Raw genomic sequence first — 16816 nt, forward strand, 5'->3', positions numbered from 1 at the left:
GCCCTCTTCTACAATAACCTCTGAGTTGGTGACACCTTCAAAATGTCTGTTTTGACCTGTTCGTAAAGAGTCATGAGCTACCTACCCCAGATCCTATATTATGCCTCTCTTCTCTCCCCCCCCCCACCCCGTCTAAGGAAATGGGAGAGGTAATCTCCAATCTTCCTGGAAGTTCATCACCTCAGACAGATGGATTTTAGAGGTGATTTCTGTAGGCTATTCTATCCAGTTCAGCTCCTTGCCCTCCCTGTCCCTCTTCCTCATCCCAAAGAAAAAAAGGGCGTGGGAAAGAGTTTGGACCTCAAGACTTTAAATGCCTTTGTCTGTTCCCAACAGTTCAGAATGGTGACTCTAACAATAATGATTCCCTGCCTGGATCCAGGAGATTGGTTTGTTTCCCTCAACTTTCAGGATGCTTTTTTTTCACATTGCCATTGATCCCTCACACAAATAATTGGTACATTTTGTGGTATGCAGGAACCACTACCAGTATCACATTTTACCCTTTGCCCTTTCCACTGCCCTGGACTCTTCTTCCGCATACTTACCCAAGAGAGATTCACTACAATGTCCAACCTTGTTTCAACAATTCAGCAGAGCCCACAAACCATAGCAAGGGCCTGCCTACAACTTCTGGGCCATATGGCCCACACTAGATTAGCAAGACTAGATTCTGGGTGTCTTCAGGCTTGGTTGAGAACTGTCTACACCCCCAACAAACACAATCTATCCAAGCCAGTGTCCGTACCTTGGAAAGACCTTGATTTTTCTAAACTGGTGGCAGGACCCACAGAAGGTGCATGTGGAATTTCCACTCCTACAGCCTCCTCCTACAAGAATTATCACCACAAACACCTCCTAGAGCCTCACAGTTCAGGGCAAATGGACTTCACAGGAGGTGATTCTCCGTATGTAACAATGTAAAACTTTGTAGAGCCTACAAGTCCAATCAGTCCTACTTGTTCAGCCAATTGCTCAAACAAGTTTGTTTACATTTCCAGAAGATTAATGCTGCCTGCTTCTTGTTTACAATGTCACCTGAAAGTGAGAACAGGTGTTTGCATGGCACTGTTGTAGTCGACGTTTCAAGATATTTACATGCCGGATGGGTTAAAGGTTCATCTGTCCCTTGATGCTTCAACCACTATTCCAGAGGACATGCGTCCATGCTGATGATGGGTTCTGCTTGATAACGATCCAAAGCAGTGTGGACCGACACATGTTCATCATTTCATCATCTGAGTCAGATGCCACCAGCAGAAGGTTGATTTTCTTTTTTGGTGGTTTGGGTTCTATAGTTTCCACATCAAAGTATTGCTTTTGTAAGACTCCTGAAAGAATGCGCCACACCTCATCCTTCTCGGATTTTGGAAGGCATTTCAGATTTTTAAATCTTGAGTCGCGTGATATAGCTATCTTTAGAAACTTCACATTGATATCATCTTTGAATTTTGTCAAATTTGCAGTGAGAATGTTCTTAAAACGAACAACATGTGTTGAGTTACCATCCAAGACTGCTATAACATGAAATATATGGCAGAAGGCGGGTAAAACAGAGCAGGAGACATACAATTCTCCCCCAAGAAGTTTAGTCACAAATTTAATTAACACATTTTTTTAAACGAGCGTCATCCGCATGGAAGCATATCCTCTGGAACGATGACTGAAGCATGAAGAGGCATATGAATCTTTAGCGCATCTGGCACATATATATCTTGCGACACCAGCTACAGCAGTGCCATGCAAACGCCTGTTCTCGCTTTCAGGTGACACTGTAATTAAGAAGTGGGCAGCATTATCTCCCGTAAATGTAAACAAACTTGTTTCATAGCAATTGGCTGAATAAGAAGTAGGACTGAGTGGACTTGTAGGCTCTAAAGTTTGACATTGTCTTGTTTTTGAGTGCAGTTATGTAACAAAAGAACCTACATTTGTAAGTTGCACTTTCATGATAGAGATTGCACCACAGTACTTGTATGAGGTGAATTGAAAAATACTATTTCTTTTGTTTATCATTTTTACAGTGCAAATATTTGTAATAAAAAATATAAAGTGAGCACGGTACACTTTGTATTCTGTGTTGCATCAGAAATCGATATATTTGAAAATGTAGAAAAACATGCAGAAGTATTTAATACATTTCAGTTGGTATTCTATTGTTTAACAGTGCAATTAATTTTTTTAATCATTAATTTTTGAGTTAATCACATGAATTAACTGCAATTAATCGACAGCCCTATAATAAATATAAAAATGAAGAATGTAAGTTTTGCTATTTAATTGCTTTAATAAATATGTATAAATATAGTATATCCACTTGGTTAGCAAAAAATAGTACCAACTTTAGTGCAAAGGCTATGTTTAGTTACAAATAAATGTATTTTAATGATTATCAACCAATGAGAATCAATGTTTCTTTAGGAAAATAAATAAAAAGTACAAATTTGAAACATTAAAATTAATTTTAATTGATTTGATTAAATCAGTCCACCTTGCCACATAGGATATTCCCTTAAGGCAAATGGGACAACCAGTTGCCAATGTTCAATTTGCAGCATCTGTCAAAAAAGCTAATAGAACGTTAGCAACCATTAGGAAAGGGATTGATAATAAAACAGTAAATATCATAATGCCACTATAAAATTCATGTTGTGCTTACACCTTGAATACTGCTTGCAGTTCTGGTTGCCCCATCTCAAAAAAGATATATTAGTAATGGAAAACGTACAGAAAAGGGGAACAAAAATGATTGTGGGTATAGAACAGCTTTCATATGAGTAGAGATTAAAAAGACTGGGCCTATTCAACTTGGAAAAGAGATGACTAAGAGGTGCATGATAGTGGTCAGGGGCGGCTCTAGGTTTTTGGCCGCCCCAAGCAGTCATGCCCGGGAGGCGCGCGGGAGCAGCGGACCTCCCGCGGGCATGACTGCAGAGGGTCCACTGGTCACGCGGCTCGGCTGGACCTCCCGCAGCTGCGGGCGGTTCGCAGGTCCGGCGGCTCCCGTTGAGCTGCCGCAGTCATGCCTGCGGGAGGTCTAGCCGAGCCGCGGGACCCGCGAACCGTCTGCAGTCATGCCTGCGGCAGGTCCACTGGAGCCGCCGGCCGAGCGTCCCCTCCGCAGTCATGCCTGCGGCAGGTCCGCTGCTCCCGGGGCTCCGGTGGACCTCCCGCAGGCATGACTGCGGCAGGTCCGCCGGCCCAGCCTGCCGCCCCCCCGGGAAAGGGCCGCCCCAGGCAGGTGCTTGCCCCGCTGGGCTCTGGAGCCGGCCCTGATAGTGGTCTATAAATTGTGAATGGTATGGAGAAAGTGAATAAAGAAACGTTTTATTTACCCCTTCACAACACAAGAACTAGGGGGTCACCCATTAAAATTAATAGGCAGCAGGTTTAAAACAACAAAAGGAAGTACTTCACACAGTGCACAGTCAACCTGTGGAACTCCTTGCCAGGGGATGTTCTGAGGGCCAAAAGTATAAGTGGATTCAGAAAAGAACTAGATAAGTGATGGAGGATAAGTCCATCAATGGCTATTACACAAGATGGTCAGAGATGTAACCCCAATGCTCTGGACATCCCTAAGCCTCTCACTTCCAGATGCTGGGACTGGACGATTGCCCTGTTCTTTTCATTCCCTCTGAAGCACCTGGCATTAGCCACTGTTGGAAGACAGGATACTGGGCTAAATGAACCATTGGTCTGACCCAGTATGGGTCTTATACACTGCAGTGTATATCAGGCCCAGCAATGGCTTGCATTGCTTCTTTCTTAGGGTACGTCTACACTACGGGACTATTCCGAATTTGCATAAACCGGTTTTGTAAAACAGATTTTATAAAATCGAGTGCGCGCGGCCACACTAAACACATTAAATCGGTGGTGTGCGTCCACGGTTCGAGGCTAGTGTCAATTTCTGGAGCGTTGCACTGTGGGTAGCTATTCCGTAGCTATCCCATAGTTCCCGCAGCCTCCCCCGCCCCTTGGAACTTCCGGGTTGAGATCCCAGTGCCTGATGGGGCAAAAATCATTGTCGCGGGTGGTTCTGGGTAAATGTCAGTCACTCCTTCCGCTGGGAAAGCAACGGCAGACAAGCATTTCGCGGCTTTTTTCCCTGGATTGCCCTGGCAGATGCCATAGCATGGCAATCATTGAGCCTGTTTTGCCTTTTGTGACTGTCACTGTATGTGTAATAGATGCCGCTCACAGAGGCGATTCAGCAGCGCTACACAGAAGCATGCTTTTGCTTTTGCATGATAGCAGAGATGGTTACTAGCCATACTGCACCATCTACCATACCATAAATTGGTAATAAGATGGTCATGGTTACCAGTCCTTTTGCACTGTGCCATTTGCTGCTGTCATAAGTGCCCCTGGCCAATCAGCCAGGGGCGCAAAAGCCAAAATTGGGAATGACTCCCTGAGTCAATCCCTCCTTTTTGGTATCTAAAAATAGAATCAGTCCTGCCTAGAATATGGGCAAGTGTACTAGAGAACCACTGTATCATAGAGCCAGAGAGCCCAGCTGCTCTGTGTCAGATCCCACAGAAATTATGAGCTGTATGCTATTCACAGGGGGTGCTCCTGCAACAACCCCACCTGTTGATTCCGTTCTTCCCCCAGCCTTCCTGGGCTACCATAGCATTGCACTCCCACTTGTGTGATGAATTAATAAAGAATGCAGGAATAAGACACAGTGACTTGTTAGTGAGAAATGAGTGGAAGGCAGCTTCCAGCTGCTATGATAGTCCAGGCAGGACAGTAAGGAGTGTGTAGAAGAGGAGCCCAGCATCCCTCTGCTAGTCCAGGGGCAATTGAATCTTTTCTTTACACGTGAAGGGTGGGGGCTGATGGAGCTCAGCCCCCTGTTGATATTATGAGGATGGTTACCAGCCATACTGCACCATCTACAAGGAAAAATTAGGGCCAGGCGCCCTTGATTGACCTCACTGATGCTAGTCGGCATGGTTACCAGCCCTTTTGCACTGCCCCATGTGCCAATAGACTGATGACGAGGACGGGTATCAGTAGTATTGCACCATCAGCCACCCATGGCGGGGGGGGAGTGAGGATGTTAGTGTTGACGGCTGCAGCATCGCGTCTGTCTGCAGCATTCAGTAAAGATAGGGTGACATGTAAAAGAGTCAAGAGAGGATTGTTTTCCCTTTCACTTCTGGGGGGGGTGCGTAAATTGCCGAGCTATGCCCTGACCCACCGCGGACACGGTGTTTGACCCTAGAAGCATTTGGAGCTCAGCCAAGAATGCAAATGCTTTTCGGAGACTGCAGGAACTGTGGGATAGCTTGAGTCCTCCAGTCCATGAGCGTCCATTTGATTCTTTGGCTTTCCATTACGCTTGTCACGCAGCAGTGCGCTGAGCCCCTGCTATGGCGTCTGTCTGGAGATTTTAAAAAAATGATTTTGAATTTCGTCTTCTGTAACGGAGCGCTGATAGAACAGATTTGCCTGCCCTTACAGCGATCACGTCCGCATGGTCCATGCGGGAGCTCTTTCTTTATTTTGATTTTTAACTGCATCGCCACATGTGCTGATCGGAGCTCCATGCTGGGCAAACAGGAAATATTCAAAAGTTCGCGGGGCTTTTCCTGTCTACCTGGCCACTGCATCCGAGTTCAGATTGCTGTCCAGAGCGGTCAGTGGTGCATTGTGGGATACCGCCCGGAGGCCAATACCGTCGATCAGCGGCCACACTAACCCTAATCCGATATGGTAATACCGATACTAGCGCTACTCCTCTCGTTAGGGAGGAGTACAGAAACCGGTTTAAAGAGCCATTAAAATCGATATAAGGTGCCTCCTAGTGTGGACGGTTGTGGCGTTAAATCGGTTTTACGCTCCTAAAACCGATTTAAACGCCTAGTGTAGACCAGGCTTTAGTCACTTGGAAACTGGATACATTCCAGGAGCTTAGAAGTCAGAATACTGAGTGCACGTTGTGGGATTTTAGGTTCAAGATGGGGTAATCTTGACAGATAAAGGGTTGAGGGAGGTCTGAACTAAGTGTTCAAAGTTGTAGGTTCAACATTTGGGAGTATGGGATCTCTCCCTGTCTTTCATGTGGTGGTTGTTTGTTTTTGTTTTTTAACCACAGATTTGCCTGTCCATAACCTGGTGTTAAGGAATGAATCTATCCGTTGCTGGAGCAACATCCCATTTATCACCATGCCCCTCAGTCGTACACATGGCAAGTCATTTGCACATCGCAGTGAGCTGAAGCATGCTAAAAGGATTGTGGTGAAGCTGGGTAGTGCTGTTGTGACTCGAGGGGATGAGTGTGGATTGGCTCTTGGGCGGTTGGCATCTATTGTTGAGCAGGTAACTTTATGGCTAAAAAACCTAGTGCTCTTGCAAACTGGCTAGTCCAATGTCTCCTTAAAGTTTGTATAACAAAACTTAGCAGGAGACTTTAACTGCAGCTTTTATCATAATGTGGCAAAACTGAGGTGTATGCAGAGGGGGAAGATGTAGTGAGGGAGTCATGTGGCCTAATATACGTAAAGAGTGGTGCAAAAGGAGAACCTGCAGTATGCAGAAATAAACCTAGTAGGAGTTCCTGCCTTCAGCTGGAGGAGGAAGAGCCTTCAGGGAATGAGGGAGAACATTTTGTCCTGGGATGCAGTTGGAAGTGAGTATCTCTTGTTGCCACTTCTTTTGTTGAAAAATGTTGTGGCGTATAATCCCAGTGAATAGTGTTCTGTCAGGGCTTCACTGCTGATGTTTAAATTGCTCTGACACGTGGATTAAACAGTAACTGGCACTTGATACATTATGAATGTATAATAATTGAGTTAAATAAAACTCTTCCATATCCAGTTAAAATTCTGGTTAACAAACTCTGCCAGTTGGCATCTAGTGAGTTGATCCTACTTCTGCTACATTGATGATTCTTATCCTAACAGGCTCTCTTCCCAGAAACCTAGCTGGAGAGGGACAGATCTAGTGTATACTTGATGAATGTGTACAAAACCTTGTTGCATTAAGGAAGTATGTGGTACTTGATTTGTGAAAGGAACTAGGGAGCCAGGTGCTGGGAGGTGGAAGGGGCAAAGCATGATGTGTTTGCAAGGTATAAGAAATGACAGATTCTTTATATCTCAGATGTAGCATTGCTGTTTAAATATGAGCTGTGGGCATGGATGGTCAATGATAAGTCTGGTAATAGGATATGGGCTGCTCGCCTCTAGTCTCTGCTTGAAATAACACCAGCTGTGGTGGTGGACAGACTGGCTTCCATCAGATGCCTGTCCTATGGCTTGATTAGTCCAGGTGTTTACATTAGAAAAATTGCTACCATGATGGGGCCAAGTATAGCAAGGGCCATATAGGTTCTCTCCTCGGAGGAGGGCATCTTACATTGTTACTTGCTTACCGTATAAGTACTTTGGATAAGCAGAAGACTTCAGTCTCCAGGAATTGATGAGGCACAAAATGCTCTTAAACTGTACAAAGAGGGAGAATGGAATCAGTAAGCTAGTAACTTTCCTGCTCTAGGTCCTGATCTTTGATTCTCCACACCTGTAGGTGTCAATGCTGCAGAATCAGGGTCGGGAAATGATGATAGTCACCAGTGGTGCTGTGGCCTTTGGAAAACAGCGATTGCGCCATGAGATCCTGCTTTCTCAAAGTGTGAGGCAGGCCCTCCATTCAGGACAGAACCAGCTAAAGGACATGGTGAGTGGCTGAGGTAGTCATCTGCTCTTCTATTAAATGTTGGGCTGAGTCAGCTTATATCCCTTCCTGTCAATTGGCTGACAGCTATGTTCTCTAATCTTTTAAGGCTATTCCAGTCTTGGAGGCACGAGCCTGTGCAGCAGCTGGGCAGAGTGGACTGATGGCTCTCTATGAGGCCATGTTTACACAGTACAGCATTTGTGCAGCTCAGGTAAGGGACTGCGCTTTCCCTTGCCTGTGGATTGATACTTCAGTCCATCTTTTGGAACCAGTCTTATTAATTCGAGAGGGACCTGTTCTGTTCTATTCACTGTCTTCCTAGATTTCCATTGTAATTCCATTTCTGAGCGGTTTAGAACTTGGTGTGAATATCTCAAAGGAAATTGTTCTGGTGAATATCACTTAAATTTTATGTTCTAGTTAAAGAAAAAACACATTTTTTGCTGGCATTGGACACTTTTAAACAATTGTGTATCCCAGACCACCTGGTTGTTGGCCCTAGGTTAGGCCAAAGAGATGGGGCTGATGATCAGGAGTGAAGGTCTGAGAACTGAAAGCTAGGGTTGTCAATTAATCGCAGTTAGCTCAAGCAATTAGTGCAAAACAGATTAACTAGATTAAAAATCACAATTCATCACTGTTTTAATCACACTGTTAATAATAGAATACCAATTTAAATTTATAATAAATATATTTGATATTATTCTACATGTTCAAATATATTGGTTTCAATTACAACACAATAGAAAGTGTATAGTGCTCACTTTATATTACTTTTTTTAATAAATATTTGCACCTTAAAAAGATAAACAAAAGAAATAGTATTTTTCAATTCACCTCATGCAAGTACTGTAGTGCAATCTCTTTAATGTGAAAGTGCAACTTACAAATGTAGAATCATTATTAGGACTGTCAGTTAATCGCAGTTAACGCATGCAATTAACTCAACAAAATAACACTTTTTTTAAACGAGCGTTAATCGCACACCTCTGGAGATGGGACTTGGCAGCAGCCGGGCAGGGAGGGAGGCACAGGCTGTGGCAATGAGCAGGAGGTGGCTGGGGAGAGGAGACTATGAAATATCCAGACCAGATGCTCAGATTATCGAAATGCTTCGGAACTGGTCTCACGCCCCCATCTCCCATGATAACTGCTGCTCCCACTTCCTCCGCCCCTGCACCCATGGAGCTGCCCTGGCCAAGCTGCTCCAGACTGGGAACCTGCCTCTTGTCTGCTGCGCAGAGTGGGGGTGAGAGAGGCTGATGTTGGGGTGTCTCCCTCCCCCCACCTGTGTACCCAGTCGCTGCTGAGCTGGAGTCAGGGAACAGGGGGAGCCTGTCAGCTGGTACTGTCTCAGGAGTCATTGTTGCCAACAGCAGCTGCTGTTGGCTGAAAAAGCATTCAAGCTCCTGAATGCTCTGATTAAAGACACAGCGCTTTCCCAGCACGTGCGCGCACGCGCGCACACACACACACACACACACTCATTGTCCTCCAGCACACTCGCGCGCGCTCTCTCTCTCTTGCGCTCTCTCTTCCTCCCCCCCCACCCATCCCCCACACACTCACATCAAACCAAAATATGAAATGGCACCTGTGGTGAGCCAGAAGCCACCAGAGGACTGTGAGATGGCCAAGGGCTCTGGCAAGATGCAGCCTCCATGCTATAGCACAGAGCCCATCTTGAGCTGTATGCCAAGTGCCAGGCACCACAAGCTACAGCAGAAGTAAGGGTGGCAATACACCATATACCATGTCACCCTTACTTCTGATTGGCTGAACAAGAAATAGGACTGAGTGGACTTGTAGGCACTAAAGTTTGACATTGTTTTATTTTTGTGTGCAGGGCAGGTATGTGTTTTTAAAAAATCTACACAAAATCTAAAGAGATTGTACTATAGTACTTGTATGACATGAATTGAAAAATATTTTATTTTTTTTTACAGTGCAAATATTTGTTATAAAAAATAAATGAACACTGTATACTTTGCATTCTGTTGTAATTTAAATCAATATATTTGAAAATGTAGAAACTATCCAAAAATATTTAAATAAATGGTGGTATTTTATTATTTAACAGTGTGATTAAAACTGCAACTATTTTTTAATGTCCCAATTAATCACAATTAATTTTTTTAATCATTTGATTGCCCTGCTGCAAACAAAATTAGAACGATCAAACTGAATATAAAGCTCACGAGAGAAATGTAAAAAGTGAGTCCTCAAATGTGGATTCTATTCATTAAAATCTCTTCTGTTCCATACTGTATACACTTAGCCATGAGCCTCTTTTTTTTCTTTTTAACTCATGTTATAGCATTATTGTTTGAATTGCTGTACTCGGGTACTTGGAGAAGATCTTGCTATGAAGTGCAATTATACTCTGCCTATATAAACATCTGTCTTGGGCCTTATACCACAACTATCACCATGGTACCTGAGAACCTAATGTCACCTTCTCTCTCAATAGACCTGCTCGCTGTATGTGTTCCATCATACAATATCTACTGAATTCACTGGCTAAAATGTACTTATCTTTGCACTGTAGCATTAAAAAAACTATAGGAGAGTGAGCTGGATTCTAATCTGGCTTGAATATGAACACAGCTGTCCCATTGTATATTTATAAGGATTAAATTAAAATCATATTAAAATCATTGGGCTCCTAAATTAAAATTCAAAAAACTACTCCAGTGTCTCACAGTGGATTCAGTTGTACTCAGTTCTCAGAAACAATGCCAAAATAGAGATGGGGAAAAATCGACTCCACAGGTCATCCCCTTCTTTACTTGGCTGCCTCCCCAAATGTCTGAAAGAAACTATGGTGTTTGCAGCATGTCCAGAAGGTCAATGGAGCTAGGTTCTGGCAGACCAAGGAGGAAATGAATTTCAGAGCTGAAGGGACATCAGAGAATAAATAATCTGCCAGCTTTACCTTCCTGTTCAGAAGAAGGAAGCTCTAAATTAAGCCTCTCTGTTTATTGCATTTGTGGAGATATTGTATGGGGAGAAAGAGGGTGTCTCAAATAATCTGATCACAAATGGTCTTGGGGATTTAAAAGTCATAACCAGAACCTGCATGTGAGTTTCTAAGATTGTTTCATAGAGATTTAGCCAGCCCATGTTCTGATTTCTTGTGAAAAGGACTATTTGGAGATAGCTATGTATGTCTCATATTCTACAATAAAGAGTGGTCCAAAGAATTAAATTTCTCAACTATCCTCTGCATCTTTTAACTAATCCCATCTTGCTGCCCTTGTGGTCTAGAGAGCCTTGACCGATCTGTTGTGGATGTCTCTTTACTTGCATACTTGGTGGCTGCAGATCAAATTCTTGTTCAGAGTCTTTCTCCTTTTCAGATTTTAGTCACCAATTTGGATTTCCATGATGAACAGAAGCGTCGGAATTTAAATGGGACATTGCATGAGCTGCTGCGGATGAACATTGTCCCTATTATTAACACCAATGATGCTGTTGTTCCACCTCCAGAACCAAACAGTGATCTTCAGGGGGTAAATGTGGGTAAAGTATTTCAGTGGGTGGATCCTGCTATAGGACCTGCTAGAGCATGAATGCATGACTCACTAACACTGTAATAATCTGGATATCCTGGAGTGACCAATAGGGGAAATGGAAAATGTAAGAACAGAAGAAGCACAGTGATGCTGGGAGCTGAAAGTCCATACAGTTAAGCGGAATGGTATGGACAGAAGAATTAGGGAATGGGTACTGACACAGCTTGCTTTTGACAAGATGCATTGATTTGGATGGGGAGTAGACATTAGCATGGCTTGCTTTTTGCAGAGCATAGACTGATTTGGATAGGATATTACTACTTGTTTACTGAATGCTAACATTGTGCTCAACTCCATACAAAGATTCCACCCCATAGAGCACACAGTATAATATGGACAAGCAGTGCAGAGGGGCATGGTAATACTGATATTTGTTGTTCACTGTAGGGCACAGTCAGTGTTTGCTAGTTTCTCTCTCCTGCTGGTGTTGCTGACCTCTGTATGTATTTCAGGTTATTAGCGTTAAGGATAATGATAGTCTGGCAGCACGATTGGCTGTAGAAATGAAGACTGATCTCCTGATTGTTCTCTCAGATGTAGAAGGTATGTGACTTACTCCTTTGCCTGTGGTTAAATCAACAATTTCTACCCTATGACACAGTGCTGGGCAAAGGGTTGCAGATTGAGCCCTTTATCATGCCTGCTCCTCATCAGGGGAACAAATTAGAGCAAGCTGGAGGTAGCCTGGCCCTAATTGGGGAGGCAGAGACAGCGGCTACTTAATTATCCTCAGGCTGCATAAAAGCCTCAGGGGACGGAAGCCAGGGGAGAGCAGGAGAAAAGGGAAAAGGCAGGGAATGGAAGCAGGGAGGTAGCTTTCCCTTCCCTCCTGCCTGCGGACAGTGAAGGGTTACTAGTACATGGTGAAACAGTGGTGGGAACAAGCCTGAGAATAAAGTGCACCAGTGGTTACAAAACCCAGGGTCTCAAAGTGACTTTTGTGAGCCTAGCAGAAGCCAAGGGGGCCCTGCCACAGTCTGCTACATACCCCCATAAAACATAAAATCAGCGAGAAACATGTCTAAGACCAATTCATTTACTTGTATGTCATATATTTTTCCATATTTTTTTGGTCTGTATATGGTCTCCTTCAGAGTGTAAACTCTTCAGAGCTAGGACAAAAACCTCTCTCTGCAACAGGAGCAGCAAAATAAAATTTGGGCACTGGATAAATAGCAATTTTTGGCAAAAGGTTGTTTTCCCCTTCAGATCACATGGACAGTGGTGCCAACCCTACATTCTAATTTTGTAACTCTCTGAAACAAAGCAATCAAATGTGCTAAGACATTTTTGGTAAGCCCCCACTGCTGCCTGTCATTCATCATTCCATTATCCTGTAGAGGTTTAGCAATTTCTCTTAATGTTCCATTATTTTAAATGGGATAGAAGTTACTTCTACATCGCTGTAACTGCCAAGTTTAGATGAGAGAGTGCACTTTTGGCCCCTTCTTGCTGTCTAGGTGTTCAGAACCTGCTGAATATCCAATGGGAACGCTGAATGGAGCAGGGCCTGCTGTATGCTTTTATATAGTTCATATTTGAACATGATCCTTGGGCTCTTGCACCTCATGCAAGGTGGATTCTCTTCTCTTCTGTCTAAGTTTTTTACGACAGTGACAAGTTGCAGTGTATACTATGTGATCCTAGCATTGCAGAAGCTGGAGCCACAACAGCTTTCTAATTCATGTCGAACCAGCTGCCTGACACTTTGGCCATTATCCACTCTTCACATGATCCAGTCAGAATGTGGGGGTGTGATAAAGTCTGGTTGGGAGCTGCCAGAGGGTGATAGAAGGCAGGTATGTTAGCCCTAGAATGATAAAGGCCCTTTTTCCTATAAGCTGAGAAGGGGTTACCTTAGGTCAGTTAGGAACACCTGAGTCCAGTTTAAGCACTCCCTGAGATCTTTAAAAGCCCTTGCTCTGGTTAGAGAGGGGGAGGAGAGACAAGTCATTGCAGGGCTAGTGGCAGCAGGAAGACAGGCTTCTTCAGGGTGAGAGGCTGCTCTCCTCCTTCTGGGGGAAACCCCCAAAGCTGAGTGCCTGTTTAGGGGAAAGACTGACACCCTGGGGACAAGAGCACCCAAGCAAAGGGGGCGGGGAAAGATATCCCCTTTTATTTTGTGTTTGTAAATTGGTTTCTTTTTTGTTTGCTGGAGGAAACCTCTTTGGGCCTATCCTGAGGCCTACCTTGAAATTACTTGCAACAGGTTGCTCCATTTTCGGGGTGCCACCTTGTGTGCTGGGGTACCACTGAGCCCGCCTGTTACACCAGCCTGGGCTCCCTCTCCTGCTAAGCCAGGCCCTCAAGCCTCTTATAGCACAAACAGAGGTAGGGACACCCCCAGCTGCAGAAAGACAGAAATGGAAGTCAGTACTGCATAGGAAGGCTTTCAGGTAAGGAATTGCTTAGCACTCTGAAGAGAAAACCCAAAATTGTCTTGTCTTGTGCTTCATCGAGAACTGTACAGTGTGTAAGCTAATTGAAATTCACCCTCTCCTTCACTGTGGAGAGAGAGATGCACATCTTTTTGCAGCCCCATCCCCCCACCCCTGTTATGAATTACACAAACTGGGTTTAAAACAAACAAATTTATTAAGTACAAGAGGTAGATTTTAAATGATTATAAGGGATAGCCAACAGATCAAAGCAGATTACCTTAGTAAATAACCAGAAACTGCAAACTGATTTTAACACACTAGATAGGTTGGATATAAATCAGCAAATTCTCACTGAGTGATAAACAGGGTGGCAGACTCTTAAGTCACAAGTTGCCTTGGCTTTCCCAGGTTTTCATACACAGGCTAAAGATTCTTCTAGCCTGGGACCATCACTTCCCACAGTTCAGTCCTTGCCCCTCAGGTGTTTCCAGGTGTGTTGTTGCAGGGAGAGAGAGGTTCCCCCCCCCCCTGATGTCATTGTCCCCCTCTATATCATCTTCTCACTTGCTGGAAAGCTCTTTCACTGTGATCTGGGTCAAACAGTTCCCATAGTGTAGTGCTATCTCTCTGAGGTTTCTATTGTACACAGTCCCTCGGGTAATCCTTGTGCTTGTGTGCATTTCCTTAATAAGCCATTAGCAACAAAAATGATTAGGGGGCTGGAGCACATGACTTATGAGGAGAGGCTGAGGGAACTGCGATTGTTTAGCCTGCAGAAGAGAAGAATGAGGGGGGATTTGATAGCTGCTTTCAACTACCTGAAAGGGGGGTTCCAAAGAGGATGGATCTAGACTGTTCTCAGTGGTGGCAGATGACAGAACAAGGAGTAATGGTCTCAAGCTGAAGTGGGGGAGGTTTAGGTTGGATATTAGGAAACACTATTTCACTAGTAGGGTGGTGAAGCACTGGAATGGGTTCCCTAGGGAGGTGGTGGAATCTCCTTCCTTAGAGGTTTTTAAGGTCAGGCTTGACAAAGCCCTGGCTGGGATGATTTAGTTGGGTTTGGTCCTGCTTTGAGCAGGGGGTTGGAATAGATGACCTCCTGAGGTCCCTTCCAACCCTGAGATTCTATGATTCTATGATAGCATTGTTTAGCCTTTTTACTGTTGTACCTGAAAGGCTGTTTGTGGGTGCTTTCAACCTCACAACATGTTTCAGTAACACATACATAGCAAACTTCATAATTTCACATACAATGATAACACATACAATCCTACGAGATATTAATGTTTAACAGATCAAGACTTTTAGAATGATACCTAAAAGACATACTCTGTACAATATATATCCTAATTACATGACAGTGGTGAATATTGGGGTGTTGGGGTGTCAGTGTCACAGCACTGATAAGAGAACGCAGAGTGGGAAGACAAATACTGTCTAGAGTGGGGCTGATTTTAGCCCACCCCAAAAATGTACCCCATAATGAGGGTGCTGGTGTAGGCCATGGGAGCGCAACAAGAGGCTACCAGGATCCAGATGGCCACGCAACAGGAGTTGGTATGGCTACAGCAGAAAATAAATCAACTAGTGATGAACCAGGCAACCCAGGATCGAGCCATCCTGCAGGAGGTCGTGAACCTGCTGAAGGCCCTGGCTGCTCTGACACATGGCCGTGATGGGACTCAATCCCTAAGGGCCAGAAGTTACCTACCAAACATGGCTATGGAAGATGATGTGGAGGCATATCTTCTCACCTTGGAAAAAATGGCCCTTCAGAAGCCCTGGCCACAAGACCAGTGAGCCAGCATCCTTGCCCTTTTCCTGTGTAGGGAAGCCCAGAAGGCCTACTAGGACATGGCAGCGGAAGCTGCCACAGATTACACCCAACTGAAGGCTGAGCTCCTGGCGAGGTCTGGGATGATGACAGCTACAAGGGCCCAGAGGTTCCATGAGTGGAGGTACCAGAACACCAAAGCACCAAGGTCACAACTGTTCGACTTGATTCATCTAATTCGGAAATGGCTGTGCCCCAAGATCCACAGTATGGAGAAGATTCTAGAAGTCTTAGTGTTGGATGAGTTCATGAGACGACTACCATCAGACCTAAGAGGATGGGTTAGCCGGAATGACCCCTTCTGTTATTAAGATTTGGTCACACTTGCAGAGAGGCATTTAACGGTCAGAAACTTTCTTAGACTACCGGGGAAGAGATGCAGTGGATAAAGAGGCCAGTCCCCATCCTGAAGGCCCAGACTTTTGAAGGGTCAGGCAGAACTAGGTTGGGGATCAAGGATGCTGAAGAGTGGCCTGAGGCTGCAAAGGGACTTGGGGAACTGGGGAGAGAGGGTCGTGGGGTAAGACCCTATAGCCTAAAGAATAGGGGGATACCCCGAGCTCTGTATATGTATGTTATGCTTGTGGGGAAACTAGGGCATATAGCAGCCCAGTGTCCTAACATTGAGGAGCCTATTCAGTGCAGTCTGGGTGATTGTGAAGATCCATGTGGCCTGATCAATTGCATGGGAGTCACGATGACCCCACATAGATACACACAGCCAGTTAGGATGAAGGCATAGAGACCATTGCATTAGTAAACTCCAGAAGTGCCATCATGCTGGTCTCGAGTGAAACCTAGTAGGGCAGAACCAGCTGTCTATAGCCAAATGCACAGGAATAACCTGTGCACGTGGGGCTGTCAGTTACTATCTGACCATCCCTGTACAAATTGAACAGGGGGAACACGACAAGGGTGAATGGTGGGAGTGGTCGCTAAGCTCCCATATGTGCTCCTCATAGGATGAGACTTCCCAGGGTTTGGAAACTTACTCCCAGTGGATGAGTCGGGAAGGTAGTGACCCCAGGATTGATACTGTGGCTCCAGTAGCTAGTCCTCTCCTAGTTTTCTCTAAATTAGCCCAGGACTTATTCTCTGCACGGAGAAGCCCTGGAAAACTAGGCAGTAAAGAAGGACGGACAAAAGATTGGGGACCAGGATCTTGGCCCAGAACCAAAAGGCCATCCAGCAGGCAGGAGGGCGACTCGGATAGTTGACGAACCGGAAGCTGGATCCAATTCCGCAGTGACCAATCCTGTGGGTGAAACAGAAATAGGTCTTCTTGAATTTGAACATATTGGGCCCTCATTTAAGAATTTTGGGCAGGACCAAGC

General features: G+C 44.7%; 1 protein-coding gene across 11 annotated transcripts in view; it reads left to right on the top strand.

Annotated features, from left to right (window-relative positions):
* ALDH18A1 (aldehyde dehydrogenase 18 family member A1) overlaps positions 1-16816 on the top strand; it is a 114477-nt gene that overhangs the window by 37550 nt on the left and 60111 nt on the right. For 9 of the 11 annotated variants that reach the window (XM_045024026.1, XM_045024027.1, XM_045024025.1 and 6 more), the window contains 5 exons: positions 6110-6333; positions 7540-7689; positions 7796-7900; positions 11049-11207; positions 11717-11807. In XM_045024026.1, the coding sequence (XP_044879961.1) occupies positions 6110-6333; positions 7540-7689; positions 7796-7900; positions 11049-11207; positions 11717-11807 (729 nt within the window). The remainder of the gene's footprint in view (positions 1-6109; positions 6334-7539; positions 7690-7795; positions 7901-11048; positions 11208-11716; positions 11808-16816) is intronic. The other 2 variants (XM_045024034.1, XM_045024035.1) reach the window with 2 other exon arrangements.

This window comes from Mauremys mutica, chromosome 7, assembly GCF_020497125.1.
Source record: "Mauremys mutica isolate MM-2020 ecotype Southern chromosome 7, ASM2049712v1, whole genome shotgun sequence".
NCBI classification, from domain to species: domain Eukaryota; kingdom Metazoa; phylum Chordata; order Testudines; family Geoemydidae; genus Mauremys; species Mauremys mutica.